This window comes from Aethalodelphis obliquidens, unplaced genomic scaffold, assembly GCF_003676395.1.
Source record: "Aethalodelphis obliquidens isolate GAN/ISIS:26980383/991018 unplaced genomic scaffold, ASM367639v1 scaffold2, whole genome shotgun sequence".
NCBI classification, from domain to species: domain Eukaryota; kingdom Metazoa; phylum Chordata; class Mammalia; order Artiodactyla; family Delphinidae; genus Aethalodelphis; species Aethalodelphis obliquidens.
Window position 1 is genome coordinate 62,998,237 of NW_020837946.1, and position 25,128 is coordinate 63,023,364.

Here is a 25,128-nt window from a genome sequence, read left to right on the forward strand (position 1 = left end):
ATGTGCCTGCCAGGGCTGAATACCCTTCTTTCTCATTCCTTCAAAGTCAGCTGCCTTCTCTCCCCTAAATATCACAGAACTAAAAGTATATTTTTAAATTATTTGTATTATGGACTAAGTATAACTTTAAAAAAATAAAGAGAAGTTTTTGTCTCTTAAAATAAAAGGATTCACTATTTTCACTGAAATGTGGATATCCCTTGGTTTTTTTCTCTTCCTGCTAAGTTAGAGACCCTAAATGGAAGAGAAAAAAAGTGTTTTCTACCCCTGTGAAAACAAATCACAACAGAAATAGCTACATTTGGGGGGGAGGCAGGTTAGTAGCAGCCATTCTTCTGGAAAAGAAACAGGAGAAATCTTTTTTAAACATTCACTTGTTTCCCGCTCCCCCGCCCCGACCCCTTTTAGAAGCAACTTTTAAATGCAACTGAGAAGATTCTGTCTCCTCTTTTCTCCTTTTAAAAAGTCAACACTACCTCTTCAGTACTGGATAGGCCTTTATAACAAGCAGGAAATGCTTTACCTGTCTGAAACTGACAATTTTGGGGGGAGTACCTGACACAAAAATCTACAGCTGAGACACAAGAGCCCATTTCTCCAACATAGGGGCCAATGACAGGGACAATGGCTGTCGTGACTGTTACAGTGGCCAACACAGGTCCCCCTGCCTCCAGTTTTTGCACTTCTAATTCATTCCTCACACTGCAGCCAGGTGGCCTTTCTCTAGTTCAACTGTCTGTCACACCTCCTTATTCTTTCTTTCCTAACTAAACAGAAGCTAAATTCTTGACCTGGCAAACACAGCCTTTCACTGTCTGTCCCATTTGCCTCCCAGCATCATCATGCTTGCTGTGCCCCCTTCTCTTTTGCCCCCAGACACACTCCCCACTCCTCAAGTTACAGCCTTACCACTTTCTATTCTTCCCCAACACCGTTCTTCCCTCCACTTCCTTTGCTCATCACCATCATCAGCGGAAGTCTCCATATTTCATCCTCAACACCACATCCTAGTGCAGTCTTCCCTGAACACCTTGTCGGAAATTCTCATGTGCTACCTGATGTCATATACTTGTGAGCAGGTCATATTTTCCATTAGCCTGTCAACTCTTTAAGGATAAGGATAAGTGTCTCTTCCACAGAGACACTTGAGATTTTGTGCTATCTCAGTTCTTAATAAAAATCAAAATTGTGTTATAAAATTTAATTAAATTCTCTCTTCATTACTTTTTAAGATAGTAGAATAACATGAACATTTATTGCAGAGGCAGATGTGTTACCACCTGCAAATCATCTCCACTTTCATATAAGAAGCAATGAATGCAAAATGACTCCAAATTTAAATGTGCCAAATGACATTTCTTTCTGAATAGATTAGTGACTGCCTTCCAAGAGATCAGGAGAGAAAAGTAGGAGATTTTCACAGCGAGATAGGCTGCATAATGGCCTCCAAAGATATACAAGTCCTAATCCCTGAACTTTGTAAATGTTACCTTATATGGCAAAACCAACTTACAGATATGATTAAGATAAAGATCTTGAGATGGGGAAATTACCCTGGTTTATCTGGATGGGTCCTGACTATAATCACAAATATCCTTATAAGAGGAAGATAGAGGGAGATTTGACTACAGAAAAGGAGGAGGCAATATGATGACAGAAGCAGAGACTGGAGTGATAAGCTTTGAAGAAGAGGAAGGGGTCACAAGCCAAGGAATACAGGCAGCCAATGGGAGCTGAAAAGGCAAGTCAACAAATTCTCCCCTAGAGCTTCCCAAAAGAACCAGCTCTGCATGTACCCTGACTTTTGCCCAGTGAAACTGATTTTGGACTTCCAACCACAGGACTGTAAGAGATTAACTTTGTGTCGTTTTAAGCCACTGAGTTTGTGGTAATCTGTTACAGCAGCAATAGAAAACTAATACACCTGGTAAGTGAGTATTTAGCTTTTTCTGGGTACCACACTATAACACAGCAGTTCTCAAAGTGAGGTCTCTGGACCAGCATTGCCATCATCACCACCTGGGTACTTGGAAATCCAAATCCTCAGGCCTCATCCAAACCTACTGAATCAGAAGCTCTGGGTTAAGCCTAGCCATCTGTGGTTTAACAAGCCCTCCTGGTGATTCTGAGACATGTTCAAGTTTGAGAACCACTCCTGGAACATTTTTTCTTTGAACTTGGTAATTAATATAGGGTGTCCTATATTTTAACAGGATGAAATAATCGAATAGAATATCACTTCTTTGAAACAAATGTTATAGGAACACAAAGTGAAAAACAGCAAGCACACCCTAAATACACTGTAGCACAAATAACAAAAAAGTCTTAAAATCCGCAACAAGAGAAGCCATCGCAACCAGAAGCCCGCGCACCACAACGGAGAGTAGCCCCTGCTCGCTGCAACCAGAGAAACCTGCGTGCAGGAACAAAGACCCAACACAGCCAAAAATAAATCAATAAAAATAAATTTAAAAAAAATTAAAAAAAAACAACATGAGAAGCTATTACCAATCTAAAGTCTATTTTATCTGTGCTTAAAGGTTTGAACCAGCAGCAGTCGATTATGAATACAATCACTGGAGTTAGCTACTAAATAAAATACTTTTTCTTAGCAAGCAAAATAGATTTAAAATGAATGGAATCACAAATTAGTACTTTTTCTCACAATTTCTCTATCATTCAGAAGGAGTCCATTCTGTACTTCTATCAATTTCTTGGCCTAGAATCGCCACGTTCAACACCTGAGAATAAAACCTTCAATGTTGTACTGTGTGATTTTTTTTTTTTTAATTCAAATGTACGTCAGGAGGAACTTATAAAAGGAAAAGAATAGCATTTCCAAACTGATACCTAAAAAGAGCCATTAGGTACAACTTTTGCACAATATTACTACATGACACCTATTTTTTAGAAAGCCAGACTTCATACTATGAATACAAGCATCTATTCATTGAATGACTAATTAATGTGTCACATGTTGATAAAAGATGATCACAATAATCAACCAGAATCAAAATCTAAACTCTGTTTTTAATTCCTACACTCTCATCTATGGGGCTACAGAAGTTATGTAAGGAATCTGTAGCACTGTTTTTCTTTGTGATGGTAGCTGGCAATCATAATTTTGCCAATCTCTGTTGACCACACTCTGTGCTTATCAGTACTTCTTGCATTACACAGAAATCAAATAGAGGAGTCCACTGTCTGAGGTTAAAAGACTGGTTAATAAGGAAGGCTAGTGGGAAATCATTTCCCAGCCTTGGACCTTGTAAATTAGGTCAACAGGTCCCAAATCAAATTGCATCCATAGCACTTAGTAATTTCATTTTTACATGGCCCTTTTTTCATAATTCACATGAAATCAAGAAAATTAGCAAAGCACCACTTTTTCTCAATTTCTTCACAGCTTCAACCATTAGTTTAAGAAGAAAGCTGAGGTGAGGGTGATAGGAGCCATGATTAAGAACAAAGTGAGAAGAGCTATTTCTTGATTCATACTTCATATACCAATGATGCATGCACACACAGGTGCGCGCCCATGCGCACACTTCATATACCAACGACGCTCAGGTGTACGCACACACACACAGAGCATTGCAGTCTAGGTATTACCTCCATTTGTATTGGAATAGCTGGTGCCAAATATAATTGTTTTGCTTATGCTGAATACCATGCACCCTGTTAAGAATCTCTGTTAGGATATTTTATATTGACTTTTAACTCCCTAATCAAGGATCTGCTACGGAGAGGAACACACCCAAAGGAGAAGCTGGCAACTCACAAAAGTGCTATTGCCTGGGAAAACAGACTATGTTTACTTATACTGTGGTTACTAAATGTCCCACTAGTGCCCAAGTCACCATAGAAACAATTGCTAGAATATTACCAATTTACCTTGAGCAAGATGGGCCTGACTGTATTAAAGACAAGAAGGTGTAATGCGAATGGTTACTCTCCACTCTGCCATTTCATGGTATCACGAGGATACTATGTACTATAAAGGAGAGTGGAGAATACCTGATCTTTCAGTTTGGGGACCTGAGAATTAGTTTGATGCACCTGCATACACTGTTCACACACTGTAGTAATGGAATCCCTTAGACTTCCTGGCGCATCCTTCAGTCAGCTCCTAGCAGTGAGACCCTGGGTATCAGTCACCACAGCTTTACTAACTGGATTGTATACACCCCCCCACACACACGCTCCTTTAGACATAAGACAAAAATACTGGAAATCCCCAACCAACTACTCAAAACTAACACTCTAAGGGTAGATCTGGTTGGATGTACTAATCACATAAGAGAGAGAGAGTTTGGCCAGAATTCAAACTACCTACCAGTTCAGGGAAAGAAGTTAATTTTATTAAATTTTACTGCCAACCCTCTGTACAATAGTAATGGGAAATAGGGTAACCACAAACTGAAAATTCTCAGCTAATCTCCATATTTGACTTCAGTCATTAATTTTAAGTTCTTTTCCCCAAAACTTTTAAATAAAACTGTTATGAAATAGCAAAGTTGCATATTTTTAGTTTTATTACTCAAGTTTTTGTGAACTCTCTATTGTATTCTTAGCAGGATGTTAGGCAGCATGGGGAAATGAGCAGCTTATAGAACTAGATGGAAAGAAATCTAAGATGAAAGTACACAGATAAGACACTTACTACTTAAGTACTGGATGATATTATATGATAATGATAACAATAACTCCTATTTATTGAACACCTTTCATGGCTCACGGACCAAGCTGGGTGTTTTACATATATGCAATATGTGCACTAAATGAGAGATTTAAAGGGCTTTAAGTTATAGGTTTTCCATAGTGAGGTGGATCTGTGAAGAATCAGGGCTGGTAGGCTTTGAGTTAGGATGAGGAAGGTCATTCTAAGTAAGTGATGCTACAAAAGTGAACCCAGTGGTAGCAATGGGACCAGCCAGAGTAAGACACAAGTGGTTAGAGCAGTGGAAAAACACAGAGACTATGGGACAGTTTTTTGTCCTGTTTGCCTTTGTCAGAGATGCTGATAACCAGAGGAAAAGCTGGGGAGTCTGTTCAGTGCAGTCTCTAGAGGAAGCTAGGGCAGAAACCTCAAAAATAAACCAAGGGAGGCAAGAATACACAATGGGGAAAGAATAGTCTCTTCAATAAATTGTGCTGGGACAACCAAATATCCACATGCAAAAGAATGAAACTGGATTCTTACCTTCTATCATCACAAAAATCAAAATGGATTAAAGCTTTAAATGTAAGACCTGAAACTGTAAAACTCCTAGAAGAAAATCCAAGGCCAAAGCTTCTTAATACTAGCCTTGGCAATGATTTCTTGGTTATGACACCAAAAGCACAGGCAATAAAAGCAAAAATAGACAAGTGGAACCACATCAAACCAAAAAGCTTCTGCACAACAGAGGAAGCAATCAGCAAAGTGAAAAAGGCAACCTACGGAATGGGAGAAAGTACTTGTAAGTCATACATCTAATAAATAAAGGGTTAAAATCCAAAATACATAAGGAACTCCCCTGCAACTCAATAGCAAAAAACTCTATTCAAAAATGGGCCAAAGACCTGAATAGACATTTCTCTTAGGACACACAAGTAGCCAACAGGTATATGAAAAGATGCTTAATATCACTAATCATCAGGAAAATGCAAATCAAAACCACAATGGGGTATCACTTCACACCTATTAGGACGGTTATTATCAGAAAAACAAAAGATCTTTTGTTTTTCTGATAATAACCGTCCTAATAAGCAAGGATGTGGAAAAAAGGGGACCCTTGTGCACTGCTGGTGGAAATGTAAACTGGTACAGCTACTATGGACAAAAGTATGGAGATTCCTCAAAAACATCATATGATCCAGCAATCCCACTTCTGGGTATATACCCAAAATAATTGAAATGAGGACCTCAAAGAGATATCTGCATATTCATGATCACTGCAGCATTATTCAAAATAGCAAAAGAAATAGAAAACGAATATCTACTGACAGGTGAATGGATGACGAAAATGTATATAGATACAATGCAATATCACTGGAGCCTTAAAAAAAGAAGGAAATCCTGCAATTTCCGACAGTATGTATGAACTAGAAGACATTAGGCTAAGGGAAATAAGCCAGACACAGAAGAATAAATACTACATGATCTCACTTTTACCAGGAATCTACAATAGTCAAACTCACCGAAGCAGAGAAAATGAGATTACCAGGGGCTGGGGGGAGGAGAAATTAGAGAGGGGTACATAGTTTTACTTATGCAAGATGAGTATGTCTTAGAGATCTACTGCAGAGCATAGTACACAGAGCTAGCAGTACTATATTTTATACTTTAAAATTTCAGAGAGTAGGTCTTATGTCAAATGTTCTTATAAAAAAAGGGGGGGAAGGAGGAAACTTCTAGAGGTGGTAGATAAGTTTAGGACACTGTATATGGTGACATTTCATGGGTATATACTTATCTTCAAACTTATCAAGATGTATACATTAAATATGTACAGACTTTTAATACGTCAATCATACTTCAATGAAAAATAATTGTATGAAAATAAAATAAGAAATAAATGAGAATAAATCAGTTAAACTGATTAAAATCAGTTTAATTGAAAGAAATGTCTAAAAGGAGATGATACTCCAACAGGTAGGATACCTCCCTGGAATCTGACAGTGAGCAAGTTGGGTAGAGAGGGGTGAAGTGGGACTACAGGGGAAGACGAGTGGTTTGAGCAATCATGTTGCTTGCAGAGGGTTAGAACAGTAATGGAAGGAATAGTAATGTCAGTGTCTGGTTAGGCTCTGCTGGAGAGGGTTAAGGATATAATTTCACCGCCATTCATAGATGGATGAGGCTGGGAGGGTGAAGGTAACTGAACCAACTCTCCACCATTATCCTTAGAGTTCCCCACTCCATTCATTCACCCCTTGGGGTATGTGGAAGAGAAGGGGAGGGAACACGAAGAAGACATGAGGAAGAGGTAGCGTCACGTGTTACTAAGATGAGAGGCCGTAGATCGGGTCAGCGGGGAGGCCGGATGCCCCTTCCACACAAACACCAGGTCTCTTTACAATGAAGACACGGAGAAGAACTAAGCCCTCTTCAGCTGTAAAGGCCAATCTCTTTAAAACAACAGTCAAGTCCTCCCCAAACACATTACCAGTTTTATTTCCCAATTTCTCCATCATGTAGTCTCAAACAGACCCTGTTTTGTTTTGTTTTTTCCAGTTTTCCCACTCTGTTCTCTCCGCCTAAGAATGCTTTCACTAACCCCCCTGTCAATGGCAATCCATTCATTAGGGCTCAGACTAAATCCTATTTCTCTGTAGTTTTCTTCAATTCCCTTAATTGGATCCCTTTCCCGTGCTCAGACAGAACTCTGTACTTCTATCATTTATCGCAAAGTCTCATATCATAAGTATTTAAAGAGAACTCTTAACTCTTCTACCATACTATAACTCCTCTACCATACATATAACATCCTGGAAGACAGGGATTATTCCTTCCTTCTCCTCTTCCACCTGCCACTATGTCTTGGCAGAGCAGACGTTTAATAAATGTTAGCTAAGTTGAATTAAATTCCTATGTCATTGATGATCCCAGAGAAGGGAAGAACAGTAATAATATTGCTCAGGGACCCAGACCGCCTTGCTGTTATATCCATGAGGCTTAGCATATTCCTTGTCATAGGTAGGTACTCAACAGATACTGAATGAAAGAATGAACAAATGAACAGAGATCAGTATCTCCCATCAGTAATAGGCAGAAGCTCTTGGAAGAGCCCTTTAAATAACATCTTTTGATCCTCAAATGCCTTGTGCCCACACTTGCACTCAGCAACATGCAGTGGCTGCTTTACATGGCAGCTACAGGATGACCAGACACCATTATTAAGTTTTCTTATTGAAGTGTAACTGACATACAGTTAGAGTGCACAAACCTAAGTGTACAGAAACTTGACATATGTCTATATGTGTATACACTTAACATCACCTGTCTACATAGTCAGGACATAGACACCTATGTCACCACCCCCCAGACCAAGATCTAGAAGATTTTTACCACTCCAGCAGGCTCTCTCCTGCCCATTCCCATACAACTACCTCTATCACTACAGATTCATTCTGCCTGAAAAAATTATTTTATTCCTTCCACGGTTCACTGCCTTATAGAAGCCTGAATTCCTTGAGGACAAAATGGCCATCCTCCCTGTGCTTTGGAAAAGTCATTCCGAGGTGACTGGTATCACCAGACTGCTGCTCAAAAATTCCTAAAACAACGACGGCAATGGCCTATAGCAGGGAGGCCTAGTCTCACGTGCATTAATAAAGGAGAAGGCGGCAAAAACCAAACAAAACCCTAAGCCATTTGTCCCACCTTACAGAAAACTGTAGCTGAGCCAGTATCCAGATGCTCCTTGAGCCAGTTTCTCAGAGCCGCACGTGCAGCTATAATTAGAGCATGAGCCGGTCAGCTCGGAATGCCTGATGCTCTGCTCCATGTCCTTGTCCTAAGTACCCTCACCCCACCTCTCACAGCCAAGACTGGGTCTTCCCCGAAGAGACAAAACACCAGTTGCAGAAGTAGAACATCTCATTACTTCTCCCAGAAAGCTGTTGTTTTTAAGCAAAGAACATCTGGTTTGTTTCATTACGGTTGATGAGGAAAATGTTTTATTATGATGACCGTTGTATGTGAAAGCCATTAGCTCTCAAATTTTAGTAAAACAAACCTTAAAAAGAATGCTTTCTTTTTTGAATTCAGTAAAGAATTTTCCTTTCAGTGTCAGCTGAGGCTTCAGCTAATGCAGAGTCAATGTGCACATACAGATTTTGATACATGGATCAATATTTCGTACCAAATTACCTGAACTCTTCTGAGAGTGACTAGATTTCTATTCCCCATGGAAACAGGAGAGGAATAGCAATGCAATCCAATTCTCAGCCACTGCCCTCAGCCAAAGGAAGCCTGTAGCACTAGCTCTGTTACAGCATATAAATGAGGACCAATGTGTTTCATAGTCAAGTTCAGCTCTAAACTTTTTGAGTTTAAGTCTATGCCTTTAGGGGACTAATAATGAACGTTATATTTAAATCAGGGTTATTTTAGTAGCCTCTGAACTATAAGTTAGTTTTTCCTTTATTTCTAGAGTTTCTGAAAAGTTGATATTTTATTGTGGGAGCTGAAAAGATAAGATTCATGGTTTGATCAGGCACCAAGTCTACAAACCCTTGTATAAATAACTACCTAAGAGCAAGTATCACTTAGTAGGGCAGCAGTCGCCACGTGTACCTGGGAATCCGCACAAGCACCTCCTCCCACATCAGCTTCATGAACTCCTGCAAGTCCTGAAATCTTTCTACCTCACCGCCTGAAGAAAGCTTTGGGTGTGAAATGACCTTCTCTCAAGACAAAGCCTGAACACAAAGCGAAAACGTGGGTAAAAGGCTTCTTGATGCTCTTTACGGAAAGTTTACACAACCAAAATCAAACTATTGCCATCTCATTAAATTAAAAGCTATAAGCTATAACCTCAGGGCTGATGAAATGGTTTTATCACCTGAACGAGTTTTAATTTATTCTAGGCAATGAACAATTTCACATTTCCCAAGCTACAGAAAACACTGAGTTGTCCCAACCAAGTTCTTACTATGAATAGTGTATTAACAGTTTGCTAGTCACATTGCAGAAACTAAGCATCGTAGAAGGAGAGAATAAATTGTATGGCATAATTACATTATTTGTTTGTATAAAAAGGGACAACTATACCCAGTTGGAAAATTAGTAAACAGTTTCTAATACGATCCAAAAATACTAAGAATACACCAATTCTCGGCTTTGCCGAAGTGAGTTCATTTGAAAGCAGAAAAATGAAGCAAATATGATGCTTAATTTGGACCTTCTGAATGTAATCGCTAAATTTAACTCTGTGCTCTTAACATGAATACAGTTCAAAGACGGAGCCTTTGCTTTTCCTTGGTCACTGGTTAATCCTCGTCAACCCAGAAGATCTACTCAGTGAGTAATTAAACCTGGATACAAGTAGACTATATGGCCAAATATACCTGGATTTAAATCTCAGCCCTGCCACTGACTGGCTATGTGACCTCGGACACATTACTGAACCTTTGATAGTCTTGGTTTCTTCACGCATAAGGATGAGAAGTTACACTGTATAACACATGAGGAATGAATGCTAAGTGATCAACGTAATGCCTGGCCCACAGTGAGTGCTCAGCACGGTATAGCTATCGTTATTATGATAATGATTATTATCAGTGATGCAAAATTTCATCCTGGCTATGCACTAAGCCAACAGTGTTTTCAAGGCATTACCCCACTCAAAGGAGGTGGGACTTTCACTGCAAGAGAAGTTTATTTTAAAGTACTATATGGAGAAGAATTCCAGATTATCTAATATAGGCCATGTAAATCTGAAAAAGAGCTTAAATCTTACCAGAATCCCACTGGAGACTAAAGAAGTTCCTTAGAAAGTCTATGCTAGGCCCATTCTGGGGCATTATGGGCAATAAGATCTCAGGGAACCCCCAAGAGAAAATCCAGAGATTAGGGCTGTGAGGACTAGGCAAATGGGAACAGATGGAGTCTTTTTGATGAAACTTTTGTATGTCTTTGCCATTGAAGTGGAATTCAACTTAAACAAAAGTTCTCCTTTTTAAAAGTTACAACTGCAAACTCTCTCATAACCCACAATTTCATAAATTATGCATAATCATTTCCACCCTAATTCCTACATCTTAGGGTTAACTTTTTTTTTTTTTTTTTTTTGCGGTATGCGGGACTCTCACTGTTGCGGCCTCTCCTGTTGCAGAGCACAGGCTCCGGATGCGCAGGCTCAGCGGCCATGGCTCACGGGCCTAGCCGCTCCGCAGCATGTGGCATCTTCCCGAACCGGGGCACGAACCCGTGTCCCCTTCATCGGCAGGCAGACTCTCAACCACTGCGCCACCAGGGAAGCCCAGGGTTAACTTTTTTAATAAAAAAGAAACTAATAAAGATATTTGAAAAATATTAACCATCCACAGTTCCTCTCTAAAAGGAATCTTAACATTTTTACCTATTACATTCCATTTGCTATATATATATGATTATCACAGCAAAATGTACAAATGAGTTTGTTACTCATTTTCATGTAAAGTTCTACTAAATATTTTACTAGAACTATAAATAATATAGTAATTTTATAGTTATTATTTTTAAGTAGTTGCATGCTATTTTGCCACTTTGATAACAATTTAAACAATTCTAATATTAGACATTAGGATTGTTTTACATTCTGTTTTGGATTTGCTATAATTTGCATGCAAATGTATCTGTATGTATATACATATGCATTTCTTTAAGTTGCAATAATAACTTTATACATGTATATTTTTTGCTTCCATATAATTTGTTCCTCAGGATAATTCATAGGAGTTGAATTGCTGAGTCACAGTATATGAACATACTTAAGGTGATTCTTCTATATCGCTATTTTGCTTTCTAAACAGGTACCAGCTTGCCATATGATACGCTATTTCAAAATCTTCACTGAATTATGGGATAAGAGTTTTTTAAATGTTACATTATATATATATTAAAAAATACTCAAATGAAAAATAATAAAAATAGTTACGTAGTCTACATTACTGATTTTAGAGCTGTAGCGATTCAGTCCCAGAGAGACTAAGTAACCTGCCTAAGGTTGCAAAACTGATTAATGCCAGGTCTTCTGGCTCCTTCTTCAGTGTCCTCACTGAATCACATTATCCTCAGTGTCTCCCTGGCCTCAGAATGTTCCCTTCAGATAGGATACCAGCCACAAGTCGACACAGAAGGGCAAAGGAAAGGTATGAGGGAATCAAAAAATATTCAAGAGGATAGATGTAGGTAGAAGGGGAAAAGGCAGATACAGTAAGGAGAAGCCTTGAAGGACAATTTCCTTGGGTCACGCCAGATAATTTCCATTCCAGGAAGCGCACTTACTTATTTGCAAGCATCAAAGCGTGGTCATGACAAAGGATCTCACTGGACTAGGTGGCGCCAGCAGCACAATATTCAAAAGCTTCATGTCAAAGCACTGCAGGAGACATAGGCATTCATAGTTCTCAACAGAGCCCCCTCTAAATCAGCACTAATTAGTGTTATGCCTTACATTTTCCAAGTACAGTACAGCTTCACAGCATCCCTACACACAAGCCGAGGAAGCCAGGGCAAGCATCATCTTCCCATTTCACACATGAAAAAAATGAGGTTTCAGGGAGCAAAGGTCCTATTAAGCACAACAGGCAGAACAGAGACTGAAACTTCAATCCTGACCTCTAACTTAATGTTCCCCCATAGTGATATGACTTGTATTTCTTAGTTAGGTAAATCTACTAATAAAAATTTAAAATATTCCTTGAACTGCTAGATTTTTGAAACTTGTTTGCGAATACTTTTTTTTTTTTAACCAACCTAGAAATTTTAAAGACCACAAGACTGGCTGCAATTTTTGCCTCAGGCAAGTCAATTCATCAAAAGTGTTTTCACCCCTAGTTAGCTATGAAGTCAACATAATAAGTGGCAATTTGCATAGTTTTAAAATGTAATACAATAAATTACAGTAAGTTGTCAGAGTACATCACAGAATGCAGCATAATGGGAAGTTTGGGCTAGTTATTAAGATATTGTGGATACATCTCAATAGAAGCAGAAAAAGCTTTCGACAAAATTCAACATCCATTTATGATAAAAACCCTCCAGAAAGTAGGCATAGGGGAAACTTACCTCAACATAATAAATGCCATATATGACAAACCCACAGCCACCATCGGTCTCAATGGTGAAAAACTGAAACCATTTCCTCTAATATCAGGAATAAGAAAAGGTTGTCCACTCTCACCACTGTTATTCAACATAGTTTTGGAAGTTTTAGCCACAGCAATCAGAGAAGAAAAATAAAAGGAATCCAAATCAGAAAAGAAGAAGCAAAGCTGTCACTGTTTGCAGATGACATGATACTACTATACATAGAGAATCCTAATGATGCTACCAGAAAACTACTAGAGCTAACCAATGAATTTGGTAAAGCAGCAGGATACAAAATTAATGCACAGAAATCTCTTGCATTCCTATACACTAATGATGAGAAACTAAGGAAACACTCCCATTTACCATTGCAACAAAAAGAATAAAATACCTAGGAATATACCTACCTAGGGAGACAAAAGGCCTGTATGCAGAAAACTATAAGACACTGATGAAAGAAATTAAAGATACAAACAGATGGAGAGATATACCATGTTTTTGGATTGGAAGAATCAACATTGTGAAAATGACTATACTACCCAAAGCAAACTACAGATTCAGTGCAATCCCTATCAAAGTACCAATGGCATTTTTCACAGAACTAGAACAAAAAAGTTCACAATTTGTATGGAAACACAAAAGACCCCGAATAGCCAAAGCAATCTTGAGAACGAAAAACGGAGCTGGAGGAATCAGGCTCACAGACTTCAGACTACACTACAAAGCTACAGTAATCAAGACAGTATGGTACTGGCACAAAAACAGAAATATAGATCAATGGAACAGGATAGAAAGCCCAGAGATAAACCCACACACATATGGTCACCATATTTTTGAAAAAGGAGGCAAGAATATACAATGGAGAAAAGACAGTCTCTTCAATATGTGGTGCTGGGAAAACTGGGCAGCTTCATGTAAAAGAATGAAATTAGAACACTCCCTAACACCATACACAAAAATAAACTCAAAATGGATTAAAGACCTAAATTTAAGGCCAGACACTATAAAACTCTCAGAGGAAAACATAGGCAGAACACTCTATGACATAAATCACAGCAAGATCCTTTTTGACCCACCTCCTAGAGAAATGGAAATAAAAACAAAAATAAACAAATGGGACCTAATGAAACTTAAAAGCTTTTGCATAGCAAAGGAAAACATAAAACAAGACGAAAAGACAACCCTCAGAATGGGAGAAAATATTTGCAAATGAAGCAACTGACAAAGGATTAATCTCTAAAATTTACAAGCAGCTCATGCAGCTCAATATCAAAAGAAACAAACAACCCAATCCAAAAATGGGCAGAAGACCTAAATAGACATTTCTCCAAAGAAGATATACAGATTGCCAACAAGCACATGAAAGGAAGCTCAACATCACTAATCATTAGAGAAATGCAAATCAAAACTGCAATGAGATATCACCTCACACCAGTCAGAATGGTCATCATCAAAAAATCTACAAACAATAAATGCTATAGAGGGTGTGGAGAAAAGGGAACCCTCTTGCACTGTTGGTGGGAATGTAAATTGATACAGCCACTATGGAGAACCGTATGGAGGTTCCTTGAAAAACTAAAAATAGAACTACCATTTGACCCAGCAATCCCACTACTGGGCCTATACCCTGAGAAAACCATAATTCAAAAAGAGTCATGTACCACAATGTTCATTGCAGCTCTATTTACAATAGCCAGGACACAGAAGCAACCTAAGTGTCCACTGACAGATGAATGGATAAAGAAGATGTGGCACACATATACAATGGAATATTACTCAGCCATAAAAAGGAACGAAATTGAGTTATTTGTAGTGAGGTGGATGGACCTAGAGTCTGTCATACAGAGTGAAGTCAGAAAGAGAAAAGCAAATACCATATGTTAACACATATATATGGAATCTAAAAAAAAAAAAAAAAAAGGTTCTGAAGAACCTAGGGGCAGGACGGGAATAAAGACGCAGACCTACTAGAGAATGGACTTGAGGACACAGGGAGGGGGAAGGGTAAGCTGGGACAAAGTGAGAGAGTGGCATGGACATACATACACTACGAAACGTAAAATAGATAGCTAGTGGGAAGCAGCCGCATAGCACAGGGAGATCAGCTCGGTGCTTTGTGACCACCTAGAGGGGTGGGATAGGGAGGGTGGGAGGGAGACGCAAGAGGGAGGGGATATGGGGATATATGTATAGCTGATTCACTTTGTTATACAGCAGAAACTAACACACCATTGTAAAGCAATTATACTCCAATAAAGATGTTAAAAAAAAAGATCTTGTGGAGACACTTGAGCTGGCTCCAAGGAGCTAGTCCCTCACTGAGTTCTGACTCCAGGAAGGCACTAGAGGGAGGGGTAAGACTGCAAGAGGAAGCTCGAATGTGCTCCTCTCTGTTTTGCTTCCCATTCTTACCACCACTCCCTCAGCCCCACCCTAACTGGGCCCTCCAGCAATGCATCTGCACCCCAGCAGTGACAGTTCATCCCAGTGGTAGCAGCTGGTTGCCCTTTTTCCTCATTCTCAGAACCAGCCTCATTGTGGTTTCTGAGACATACCAGCTGGTCAGCGCTTTCTTGTCCAGCTCCACGGCTCCTCCTTGGAGCATCTAGGTTCCAATAGCTCCAGCCTCTTCCTATAAGCCCCCGTCCTCAGAGCCGTAGCCTCTTCCTGCCATTACCACGTCCATGATACCTCAGTGCAGCGCTGATCAAAATGCTGTGGGCAGATGAGCGCCCGTCCTTGAAGCATTTGTTACTGTTTCATTAGAATGTCAATTAACTATATCGTGAAGAGCGCTGTTCATTTCAGCTGACTTTCCTTCAGAGGTAGACTCTCCAAAAAAGAAGCAGTGAGTTGATCTACATTCAAGTCAAGCTCCTTATCTCACGGCAGACAGGTAGCAAACAGCAGATCGATTGCTCTGAGTAACATGGTCTTGGTGGCTCCCTCTTGGTGAAAGATTCTTCACATTACAGTCACCCCAAGAATCACTCCTGTAGTTTCTGTCTCCTAACGTGGACCCCGACTGATACAGAGGTTAGGTATAGATATATTTTGAGTAACCTTTATTTTAATCATACACATGCATGTGTACAAAACTGTGATATAAAATGCACCATATGGTCAAAAAGTTGGAGATATATTAGCCTAACATGTAGATTACATGGAAAAAAATATTTACCTAAGTCCCAATTGCACATATATCTAATGACCTTCCTGTGACACTATAGTTTTAAAAAATAAGTAAAGGAACCCAAAGAAAAGTATTCAAAGAACTCCACTCAATATAAACTTCCATCTACAAACGAGAAAAAGAGGTAACAGTAAATGAGAGAGAACTTACTCTATTTTTAAAGGCTTGACATATGGTCCCTTTCAAGACCTAGAAAAATGTGTTACTCTGTATGAGTACCTTGTGCTCTGGGACTTCAGAGCACCTGAAGTAATTCTGGGTCTTCTTTCATGAAAGTACTTGTCTCTGTTAATCATATTCATGGGGCTAAGGGTCACTTGTGTCAGCAATTACAGGAGCAGACTATTGAGACAGGCTTATGTCTTTCAACTATTTAAATATTTCCTACTAACCCAACAATGACTTTACTTAATAGTTCAGTGACATGTCTGTAAGATCAATGCCTTCTAGGGTCTACTTCCATCATCAGAGTTAACTGCTATCTGTAAAGGGGGCTCGGAGCTGAGAAAGCAAAGACGGCGTATATGTACACCTGTTAGCCCCTCACCATAAATGAGGCTCATCCTCTTATCTGTCATCATGAAACTACAGAAAACATTTTGTTGATTTCATATACATGACACACAACATGCTTTCTTTACAGGGTGTCTGAAAATATGGGGCCAATTATTTCATCCTTTATTACAGAACTATTCATAGGATGACCACATAACTTATCACCCAAACTGGATCAGTACAAGAGGGAGGTAAGTGCCCGGGACCCTGAGACAACTCATGTGTGAAGTCAGACTGTGTCTTGCTCCAAAGATACATTCACACATCAACTACAGGAATTATGACATAATGGAGGGGAAATCAACGCACAGTAAATAAAATGATAAAAAGGCAAGGCGGAAATAGAGACAAAGATGTAGAGAACAAATGTATGGACACCAAGGGGGGAAAGCGGTGGGGGTGGTAGTGGTGGGATGAATTGGGAGATTGGGATTGACATGTATACACTAATATGTATAAAATAGACAACTAATAAGAACCTGCCGTATTAAAAAATAATAAAATAAAATTTAAAAAAAGGACAATAGATAAATATTTCTCTATGCTTCTAGATACTTTGCATATGAAAACCATTTCTATGTGGCATAAGGTCTTATTCCATGATGTATCCTTTCTGAAGAAAAGCTGGAATATTTTAAAAATTAAGCACGCATGGCAACCATGAGAATGCACCTGTTAGATCTTGTACTGGTGGGAGTGTGGCTGACTCAGGGCCCCGCTGCTGTGCAGTAAAATCCACAGCAGTATTTGTATGAAGGCCCTGCTGCCCGCAGGCTGCTGGCAGCCTATGACTGAGCACAACAGGAATACTACAGCAAGTCCATTTCTTGGAGACACAGGTCTCCTTTGATGATCAACTGTGGCTCCAGGACTGCCCAGTGGCCTGACTGAATTTTTCTCAGAAAGGCACAGCAAGCAGTCTTAGAGGCTCACCCACACTTTCCTTCTTTCCCTCTCTCCCGCACACATAGTCAGACATACATTGTGGTCTGAAGGCTCTTCCAGCCTCCCGGCCAACTCCCTCCCCATTTTCTCTTATAGACACTTCCCCTAATCAATTTCTTACACATTTAATCTCTTCTTGGTGTCTGTTTCTCAGAGGGCTCAGACTAAGACAGCACAAGTGTGTACTGACATAAACCTAGTTTATATGTATTTAAGAACTCTCAACTGCCTTATTTCTCAATACAAAGAATATTTTTAAACTGAGGGCACTTAAATTGGTCATATATATACACTGAAAATCTACGATGACTTGGTAAACCCAGGAAAATATATGTGTTCTCCCCACAGGATTAAGCCAATTCAAATTGGAAAGGTTAACAGCGTTTAATAAAATTAAAGTATTCAGCCTGAATGTATTTGAATATGGCAGAGAAAACTCAAGCTATTCTTATACTAGAGATTGATACCTCATAGCCTCATCTGTAAAATGAGGTATTTCGATGAGAGGCATGATAACATTTCCATCTAAAATTCTATGGTTTTCAAAAATTTTTATTAATTGATTTGTTTTTTATTTTTTAAGATTCTCTATCATGGGTGCGTGGTACTTTGCATTTGGTAAATACCTCTTTTACGGGAGCACAGAATTTCAGGGTAGAAAGGGTACTTAAGGTTACTTAATACACCCTAGAAGATGAGACGCATCAGATTCATTTGACCTAAAAGCAGAAGAAAATTGGACAGTGCAAGTTGCCTAGGTATTTTTCTAACAGCACGTGTAATGATCCACATTTTGGATGCTGGGAATAAGAAGCAGCTGTGGCCTTTGATATTTTAAAATTGGTCCACTACCCTGCTATTTTATTTTAAAACATTCAGGGTATTGTGAAAATTGGAATTACCTTGTTTTGACTATTTCTGGTGCTGCCTTCATAATAATTTCTTTTCCTTTTGGTTAGATGGGCAAATATATTGTCCATTCCAACAAGTTAACAGAAATATATTTTAAATATCCGTTAAGGTAAGTATTTAAAGTTCAAAACAGAAACAACGACTACATTAGGTTAAGTTTGCTAACTTAACTAAAGGAAGTCATGAGGTTAAGGTGGGCTGGGAAAGTGGGGGAAGTACTAGAATAAGAGATAGCAGTGTGCGTTTCACTTGAGATTCAGCCCTTTCATAAACTCGCTGTATGACCTGTGGAATGCCATCTACCCTCTCTGGACGTCTGCCTCCTCAGCTGTGAAATGAAAGAGCTGGACAAGATAGCTTATGAAGTCCTTCACAGTTAGCTCACATGGAGTCTATGCACACTTTTCTATCTCACAGTATGACTAGACACTAAACCGTACAGCTCATCCAAAACGGAATGCTTCTTAGAGAGTATCAAAGGAAGAAACCCCAAATACAAATTAATCCAACAAGAAGAACAACATCTATTTCTCCTTTCATTTTTAAGCATTTGTTATATCTAGAGGCAGCTGAAAGGAAACTGTTACAGTTTAAGGAACAACGATTTCCAGGCAAACATTCTATTGACAAGCCCTTTTACTGCCTTCTACAGAGCCACGGAGGACTAGGGGATGAAAACTACTCTCATTGCATTCAGTCTGTGTAGGGACGGAATGAAGCAGAGCTAAGTGTCAAAGCGTTTCCTGTTCTGATGACAGATGGCCAGGCTTGCTGAATGAAAGCTTTTAAAAGAGACCACATCCTGCAGATCTAGGCAAAAGGGCAAAGAAGTGCTCCTGGCTTTCACCATCTCTCCTTGCTCACCATCAAAGCCCTTCACCAACAGAACCCGACGTGAATTCCAAACCGTGACCTCAGTTAGCAACTCGACATTCCCATGAAGCCCAGCTCTCCCATGTCAGCTGAAATTCCATCCAAAGCTATTTCCTCTTCCAAGGTAGTCAAGTTGGAAGCATAAAAGCTCTACAGCCATTCTTTCTATTTTTTCCCCTAGATACATAAATCTGAAAACTAGAACAGTAGGGTTCCAAAATAAGCACTTTCCACCACATTTATTTACCCCAGTTGAAAATGTCTTCATACTTAGAAATCTTACAGAGTGAAGTTCATTCTTTTAAATCTATTCAAGTGACCTCTGGGCCATGTAGTCTAATTAAGTGAAAAATAACTGCAGTTACTAAAGGAAAAGACAACAAGTAAAAAGAATTATTTCCTCTAGGAAAATATGATATTGGGAAACAACTATTATTTATAATAGAATTTGCCACGGGCGGACAATATCTTACAACTCAGACTTGAAAAATGAAAACGTATTTGCAATTTTCATATCAACATTGACATGAGAATTTACTAGTAAGGCGTGCCACTTGGCCCAATGCCCCAGTTTGAAATTTTTTTGCTAAATAAAGATAACACTGATATCACTTTAAAGGGTAATACCGTAAAACATTTAAAAAAATAATTTCCCATTTTCTGCCAACTCACTATGGCATGACTGTGAGAACGTCTTCGTGAGACTTGAAGTTAAGCAGCCTAACTTGTTACTAGTGCCATTAAGCACTGAAATCAAGAAGAAAAAGACTATGACGCCCTCAAAGAATTGCTTTCATAGGTAAAGGTGCCTTTGTTCATGCAGAAGAGCAACACAGCAGCCAGGGAACACAGTCTATAAAAGGAACTGAATTTTCCACTGGCAGCTGGTGTTACCCTGTTGGTAGCTTTGCAAGACACTAAACTCTAATTTCTACTGATAAAGGCTACAGTGATAACACAAAATGCCAAAAGTGATTTTTTCAAGTTGTGTGATGTGTGATGTGGAAACTCGAAATTCTTTCCAAGCCTGAGATGGATTTTATAAGGTTCTAATGCCCATAGGTAGCAAATAACCAACTAGCATGGTCAATAGACTTAGTAACATCTATCACTGGAAAAACAAATTATTTTCAAAAGTTATTTTCGGCAGATGCCTGAAAGTTGTTTACTACAAAGAATGAACGGCCAATATTTTTATAAATCAAAGAAAAATGTACAAATAATTCTTAGCAAGTGTGTTATGATTGTTTACAATTCTACTACTGCCACAACATAAAAAATGAGATAGAGGCTTACAGCTACATAAGAATTACATAAAGTAACTTGACAGAGCCTACCTTTTTCAGGAACCGGACTCCATAGGTAAATACATAAAGGCCAAATGAAAATTTCCACCTGTGGAAAGTTTAAAAAAAATTCTATGATATTCAATTTAAATATTTCACAGCACATTTTGAAACACGTGAGTGAAAAAAGTCCGTTAAATGAACCCCCCCTACACACACCTCTGCCCCAACCAGGGATTAAACTTAATGAGCGATTTCAGTTCTGGCTAAACACATACACTTATGTGCATGGCATACTGCAAATATTTAAAATATTAATAATTATATTCATAAAAATTTTTCTTTCACTCAGTTATTGTATTTACCCATCTTCTCTTCTACCAACATGTGAATTTCCTCTTGTTCATCGCTCATGAACGAACAGATTTTACAAACATGAAGGTATATAAGATAGCTTTGAATTCTTTGCCTATTTCAGATATTAAGTAAATGACTTAACTTCTGCTCATATTTGTTTTAAAAATAAAAGGTATAACATTTTTAAATCAGGTAACATATTTTTCCTTCATCTTTTAACTAATTTTTATTGGCATCTTTCTGGATATTGCTAAGGGAACCCATTTGGAATCCAAATCATTCATCTGATGTGCAACTGTTAACAACAACCTTATACCATCCCAAACTCTATGTCTACCTGTTAGACATTCACTTTTTTAATGACGAAAAAATTTTAAGTTCCCTTTCAATGACAAATGAATTGAATGTCTAAATCTTTTAAAATACGAGACTTTGCAAACACAAAAAGCAATTTGCCTCCTGACAAATTAAAGTTGACTAGTCTCGTTCTCCTTTGTGTTCATTTACAACTTGTAACCCAAGGTACCATGAACAGCATGACCTCAGGAATGCTATTTAGTGAAATCAATCAGTTTTTAAAGGCATAGCTATTCACACTCAGAAAATATAAGAAGTAAAATCGGGAATTGAGTACCAGGGTAAGAGTTTTTTTGTAGTAACCGTATATATACACACACTATGTATATAAGTTATATAAAGTCTCGTATTCAAACATGCTGGAATTCATGTCAGAACTAACACTGAGAGAAGAGCTTTGAACTGCAGGGTTGAAAATCATCAACTAATCATCCATAAAGCCTGAATTCAGGAAGGAACAAAAAGCAACGATTCTAAAACCTCTTACAAAAGCCCTCTTGTAAGGAAGGGCAGTTCATATACTGCAGTATCAAAGTCAAGGACTTAATTCTTTTTTTTTTTGGTATTATCCTTTTTTTTAATTATTGATATATATATATTTTTTTACATCTTTATTGGGGTATAATTGCTTTACAATGGTGTGTTAGTTTACCTTACGTTTGGTAGTGTATATATGTCAAGGACTTAATTTTAACCCCATCTCCATTATCAATTTTTGGTGGTTATGGGTGAAAGTATCTGTGTGCTTCCTTCTGTTGGGATGTACAAATTCTAAATCAGAAGTTAAGACCAGGGATGGCTCCAAGGGTGTGTAACTTGTGCAGTTACACAGGGTCCCATGCTTGGTTTAATGTTTTGCTGTCACTATCTCGAAATTCTTAATAATTGTTGAACAAGGGGCCCCATATTTTATTTTGCATTGGGCCCTGCAAATTATATAGCTGGTTCTGGTCGAGATACATAGATTCTCCTAACTTCGAGCAAATCTACTAATATCCCTTGACCTCAGTTCCATCTATAATGGGAGAGTGGGTTTATATTATACTGGGTTTTTTTTGGTTTTGGGGTTTTTTTTTTTTTGCGGTACGTGGGCCTCTCACTGTTGTGGCCTCCCCTATTGCGGAGCACAGGCTCTGGACGCGCAGGCTCAGCGGCCATGGCGCACGGGCCCAGCCGCTCCACGGCATGTGGGATCTTCCCTGACCGGGGCACGAACCCGTGTCCCTGCATCGGCAGGCGGACTCACAGCCACTGTGCCACCAGGGAAGCCCTATTGTACTGTTCTTGATATTTACACTGTTTTGATATATTGATGGCCTAAGGATTTGGTGGAACAAGTAATCTCCACTTCTCTCGAGTCCCTCCCACTCCTGATGGTATTAAACCAACCAACTTCACGCATTTGCAAGTCATTTTTCTGGCCCCTGAAGACAACTGAATTTGCAACTCCTAGATTAAATGATTTATAACAGCTGTTTCAGCTCTAAGACACTCAGATCAGGCAGTTTTTATGGATAACAAAAAACTTTATGGAAGTCACTGAAATCCCTACAATCACTCATGTAACTACATTTTCTTTCATAAAATAACCCCGCTTTCATAAGACATAGGTTGTATTACAGGAACATGAATGCCTCCATCATTTGAATAACAACCTGTGATGAATATCTATAAGGCAGACATTATTCCCACAAAATATCTACAGAAGCAAAATTTTCAAGCATTTTACCACATTCGGAAAGTCCTTTTTTTATTTGTGTAGTTTCATGTAAGTTACAGTTTTAAATGGTGTCTAGCTACCAGCCCCTGATACAGTCTCTCTCAACCTCCCACTATAATATCTATGAAAAGAAAGGTAAATAAAGGTGGATGCAACCACAAAAAAGGAAGAAATTACCTTCAGCCTACTGCAAGAATCAGAGAATTTTACAGCAGAAAAAAAGAAGAAAATTAGATTTAAAAAATGTAATTAGAGGCAACAAGAAACAAGCTATGGGTGTTAAAAAAGGAAGTAGGAAAATCTTAGTATATCTTCCTGTCTCCACTTTCTGCCATTTGTACAGAAATGCAAAAATCTGCCAGTCAGAAACCTAGACAGCTCTCTGTCATGAATGATACTTTTTGAGGCAGCAGGAGAATCCCTCCACCCCATCAATTAGTGACTGTTCAAAAGATGAGTGAGAGGGCTTCCCTGGTGGCGCAGTGGTTGAGAGTCCGCCTGCCGATGCAGGGGACATGGGTTCATGCCCCAGTCCGGGCAGATCCTACATGCCCCGGAGCGGCTGGGCCCATGAGCCATGGCCGCTGAGCCTGCGCGTCCGGAGCCTGTGCTCCGCAACGGGAGAGGCCACAACAGTGAGAGGCCCGCGTACCGCAAACAAACAAACAAACAAAAAGAAATAGAGACACAGATGTAGAGAACAAACGTATGGACACCAAGGGGGGAAAGCCTTGGGGGGGTTGGGGGGGTGATGAATTGGGAGATTGGGATTGACATGTATATACTGATGTGTATAAAATCGATAACTAATAAGAACCTGCTGTATAAAAAAATAAAATTAAAAAAAAGAAACCATTGTCATGCTAAGAGAAATATAGTTAAAGAATGTTTCTTTAAAAACTTAAAGATGATGCCTGGTTAAAGACGGCAATGTGAATGCATGAATTTACCTGTGTGCCTTTATGAATGTAGCACTAAACAGGCAGAAGAGGAATTTTGTTAAGGAAAGCATAAACTCAAAAGTACACAGAAAACAGGAGTGAGGACAGCCACCCCATTTTGGAGCCTGGTTGCAGAACCAGGAGCTGTGGGTCCCAAGCTGTGGGTGGAGAATACTCAGAATCACCAGAGTCCCAGAAAGATTCCAGACGAGGAAGCAACTCTGCTAGGAACCTCTATTGGGAAGAGAGGCCTTAGGGATTAGCTTGCCCAAGTCCACACTGCTGCTAAGTGGCAAAACCAGGACACAAACCTAGTGCAGCACTGACTCGAAAGCCCCCTCTCAAATTCCACAGAATTCACGTGCATTTCTCTGCCTAGATGTGTCCCACTACATATATTTGGACATGGAAATCTTTTATATCCATCAGGCCTGAAAATTAGAATGGAAAGCTAGTAAAAACCACCACCCACTGAATCTGGTTTATTGTCCTTATGCAACAAGGCTGAAAGGGCTCTTTGTGAAAATCAAGACTACTAAAATGTGCCATAAAAGCAGGGAATCAGAGCATTGAGGTCTCGTGTCTTACTGTCAGGTGTCACCCACGTGGCAGGTCCTAATCTATAGAGGAGACAGAAGCAGAGAAAGACAGCCAGAGCAGCCCCCTGAGCTCAACTCAGCACACCATCCTAGAGAGAGGAAGGTAGCACATGGGCCATTTTCTTTACAACATTTCCGGAGTGCTTGCTCTGTGCTAGCAGCTGTTCTAAGCACTTTACAAGTAGAAAGTCATTTAGTGAAACTATTCCACACAACAAGGTAGGTCCTATTAACAACATCCCTAGTTTTTTTCAGACGAGGAAACAAGCACACTGCGGTTTAATGACTTGCCCAAAGGTCACACAGCTGGAGAGGGAGAGCACGGGGACTACGAACCAGGCAGCATGGCTTCAACATCCCAGCTCTTAAGCATTAGGCTCTGCTGCCTCTTCCTGATTTTATACACTTGAAAACTGAAGACAGTGTATTCAGCTGAAATGGTGTTTCTGACCGAGGGGCCATTCGTGGACACCACGTGATGAGAACGCTCTCTGTCCTGATGAATACAAACTGGCTGCTTGCAAAACTGGAAACAGGGAAGGACTGCATTGGGGATTCTTTTCAATACCAGGGCCCTTAAACAATACTGAGCTTGTCCACTAAAGTCAC

At 39.3% G+C, this 25,128-nt stretch overlaps 1 protein-coding gene across 3 annotated transcripts in view; it reads right to left on the reverse strand.

Moving 5' to 3' along the window:
- The window catches only part of CERS6 (ceramide synthase 6), a 319,680-nt gene that overhangs the window by 122,501 nt on the left and 172,051 nt on the right, over positions 1 to 25,128 (reverse strand). For all 3 annotated transcript variants that reach the window (XM_027129224.1, XM_027129223.1, XM_027129225.1), the window contains exon 4: positions 20,597 to 20,654. In XM_027129224.1, the coding sequence (XP_026985025.1) occupies positions 20,597 to 20,654 (58 nt within the window). The remainder of the gene's footprint in view (positions 1 to 20,596; positions 20,655 to 25,128) is intronic.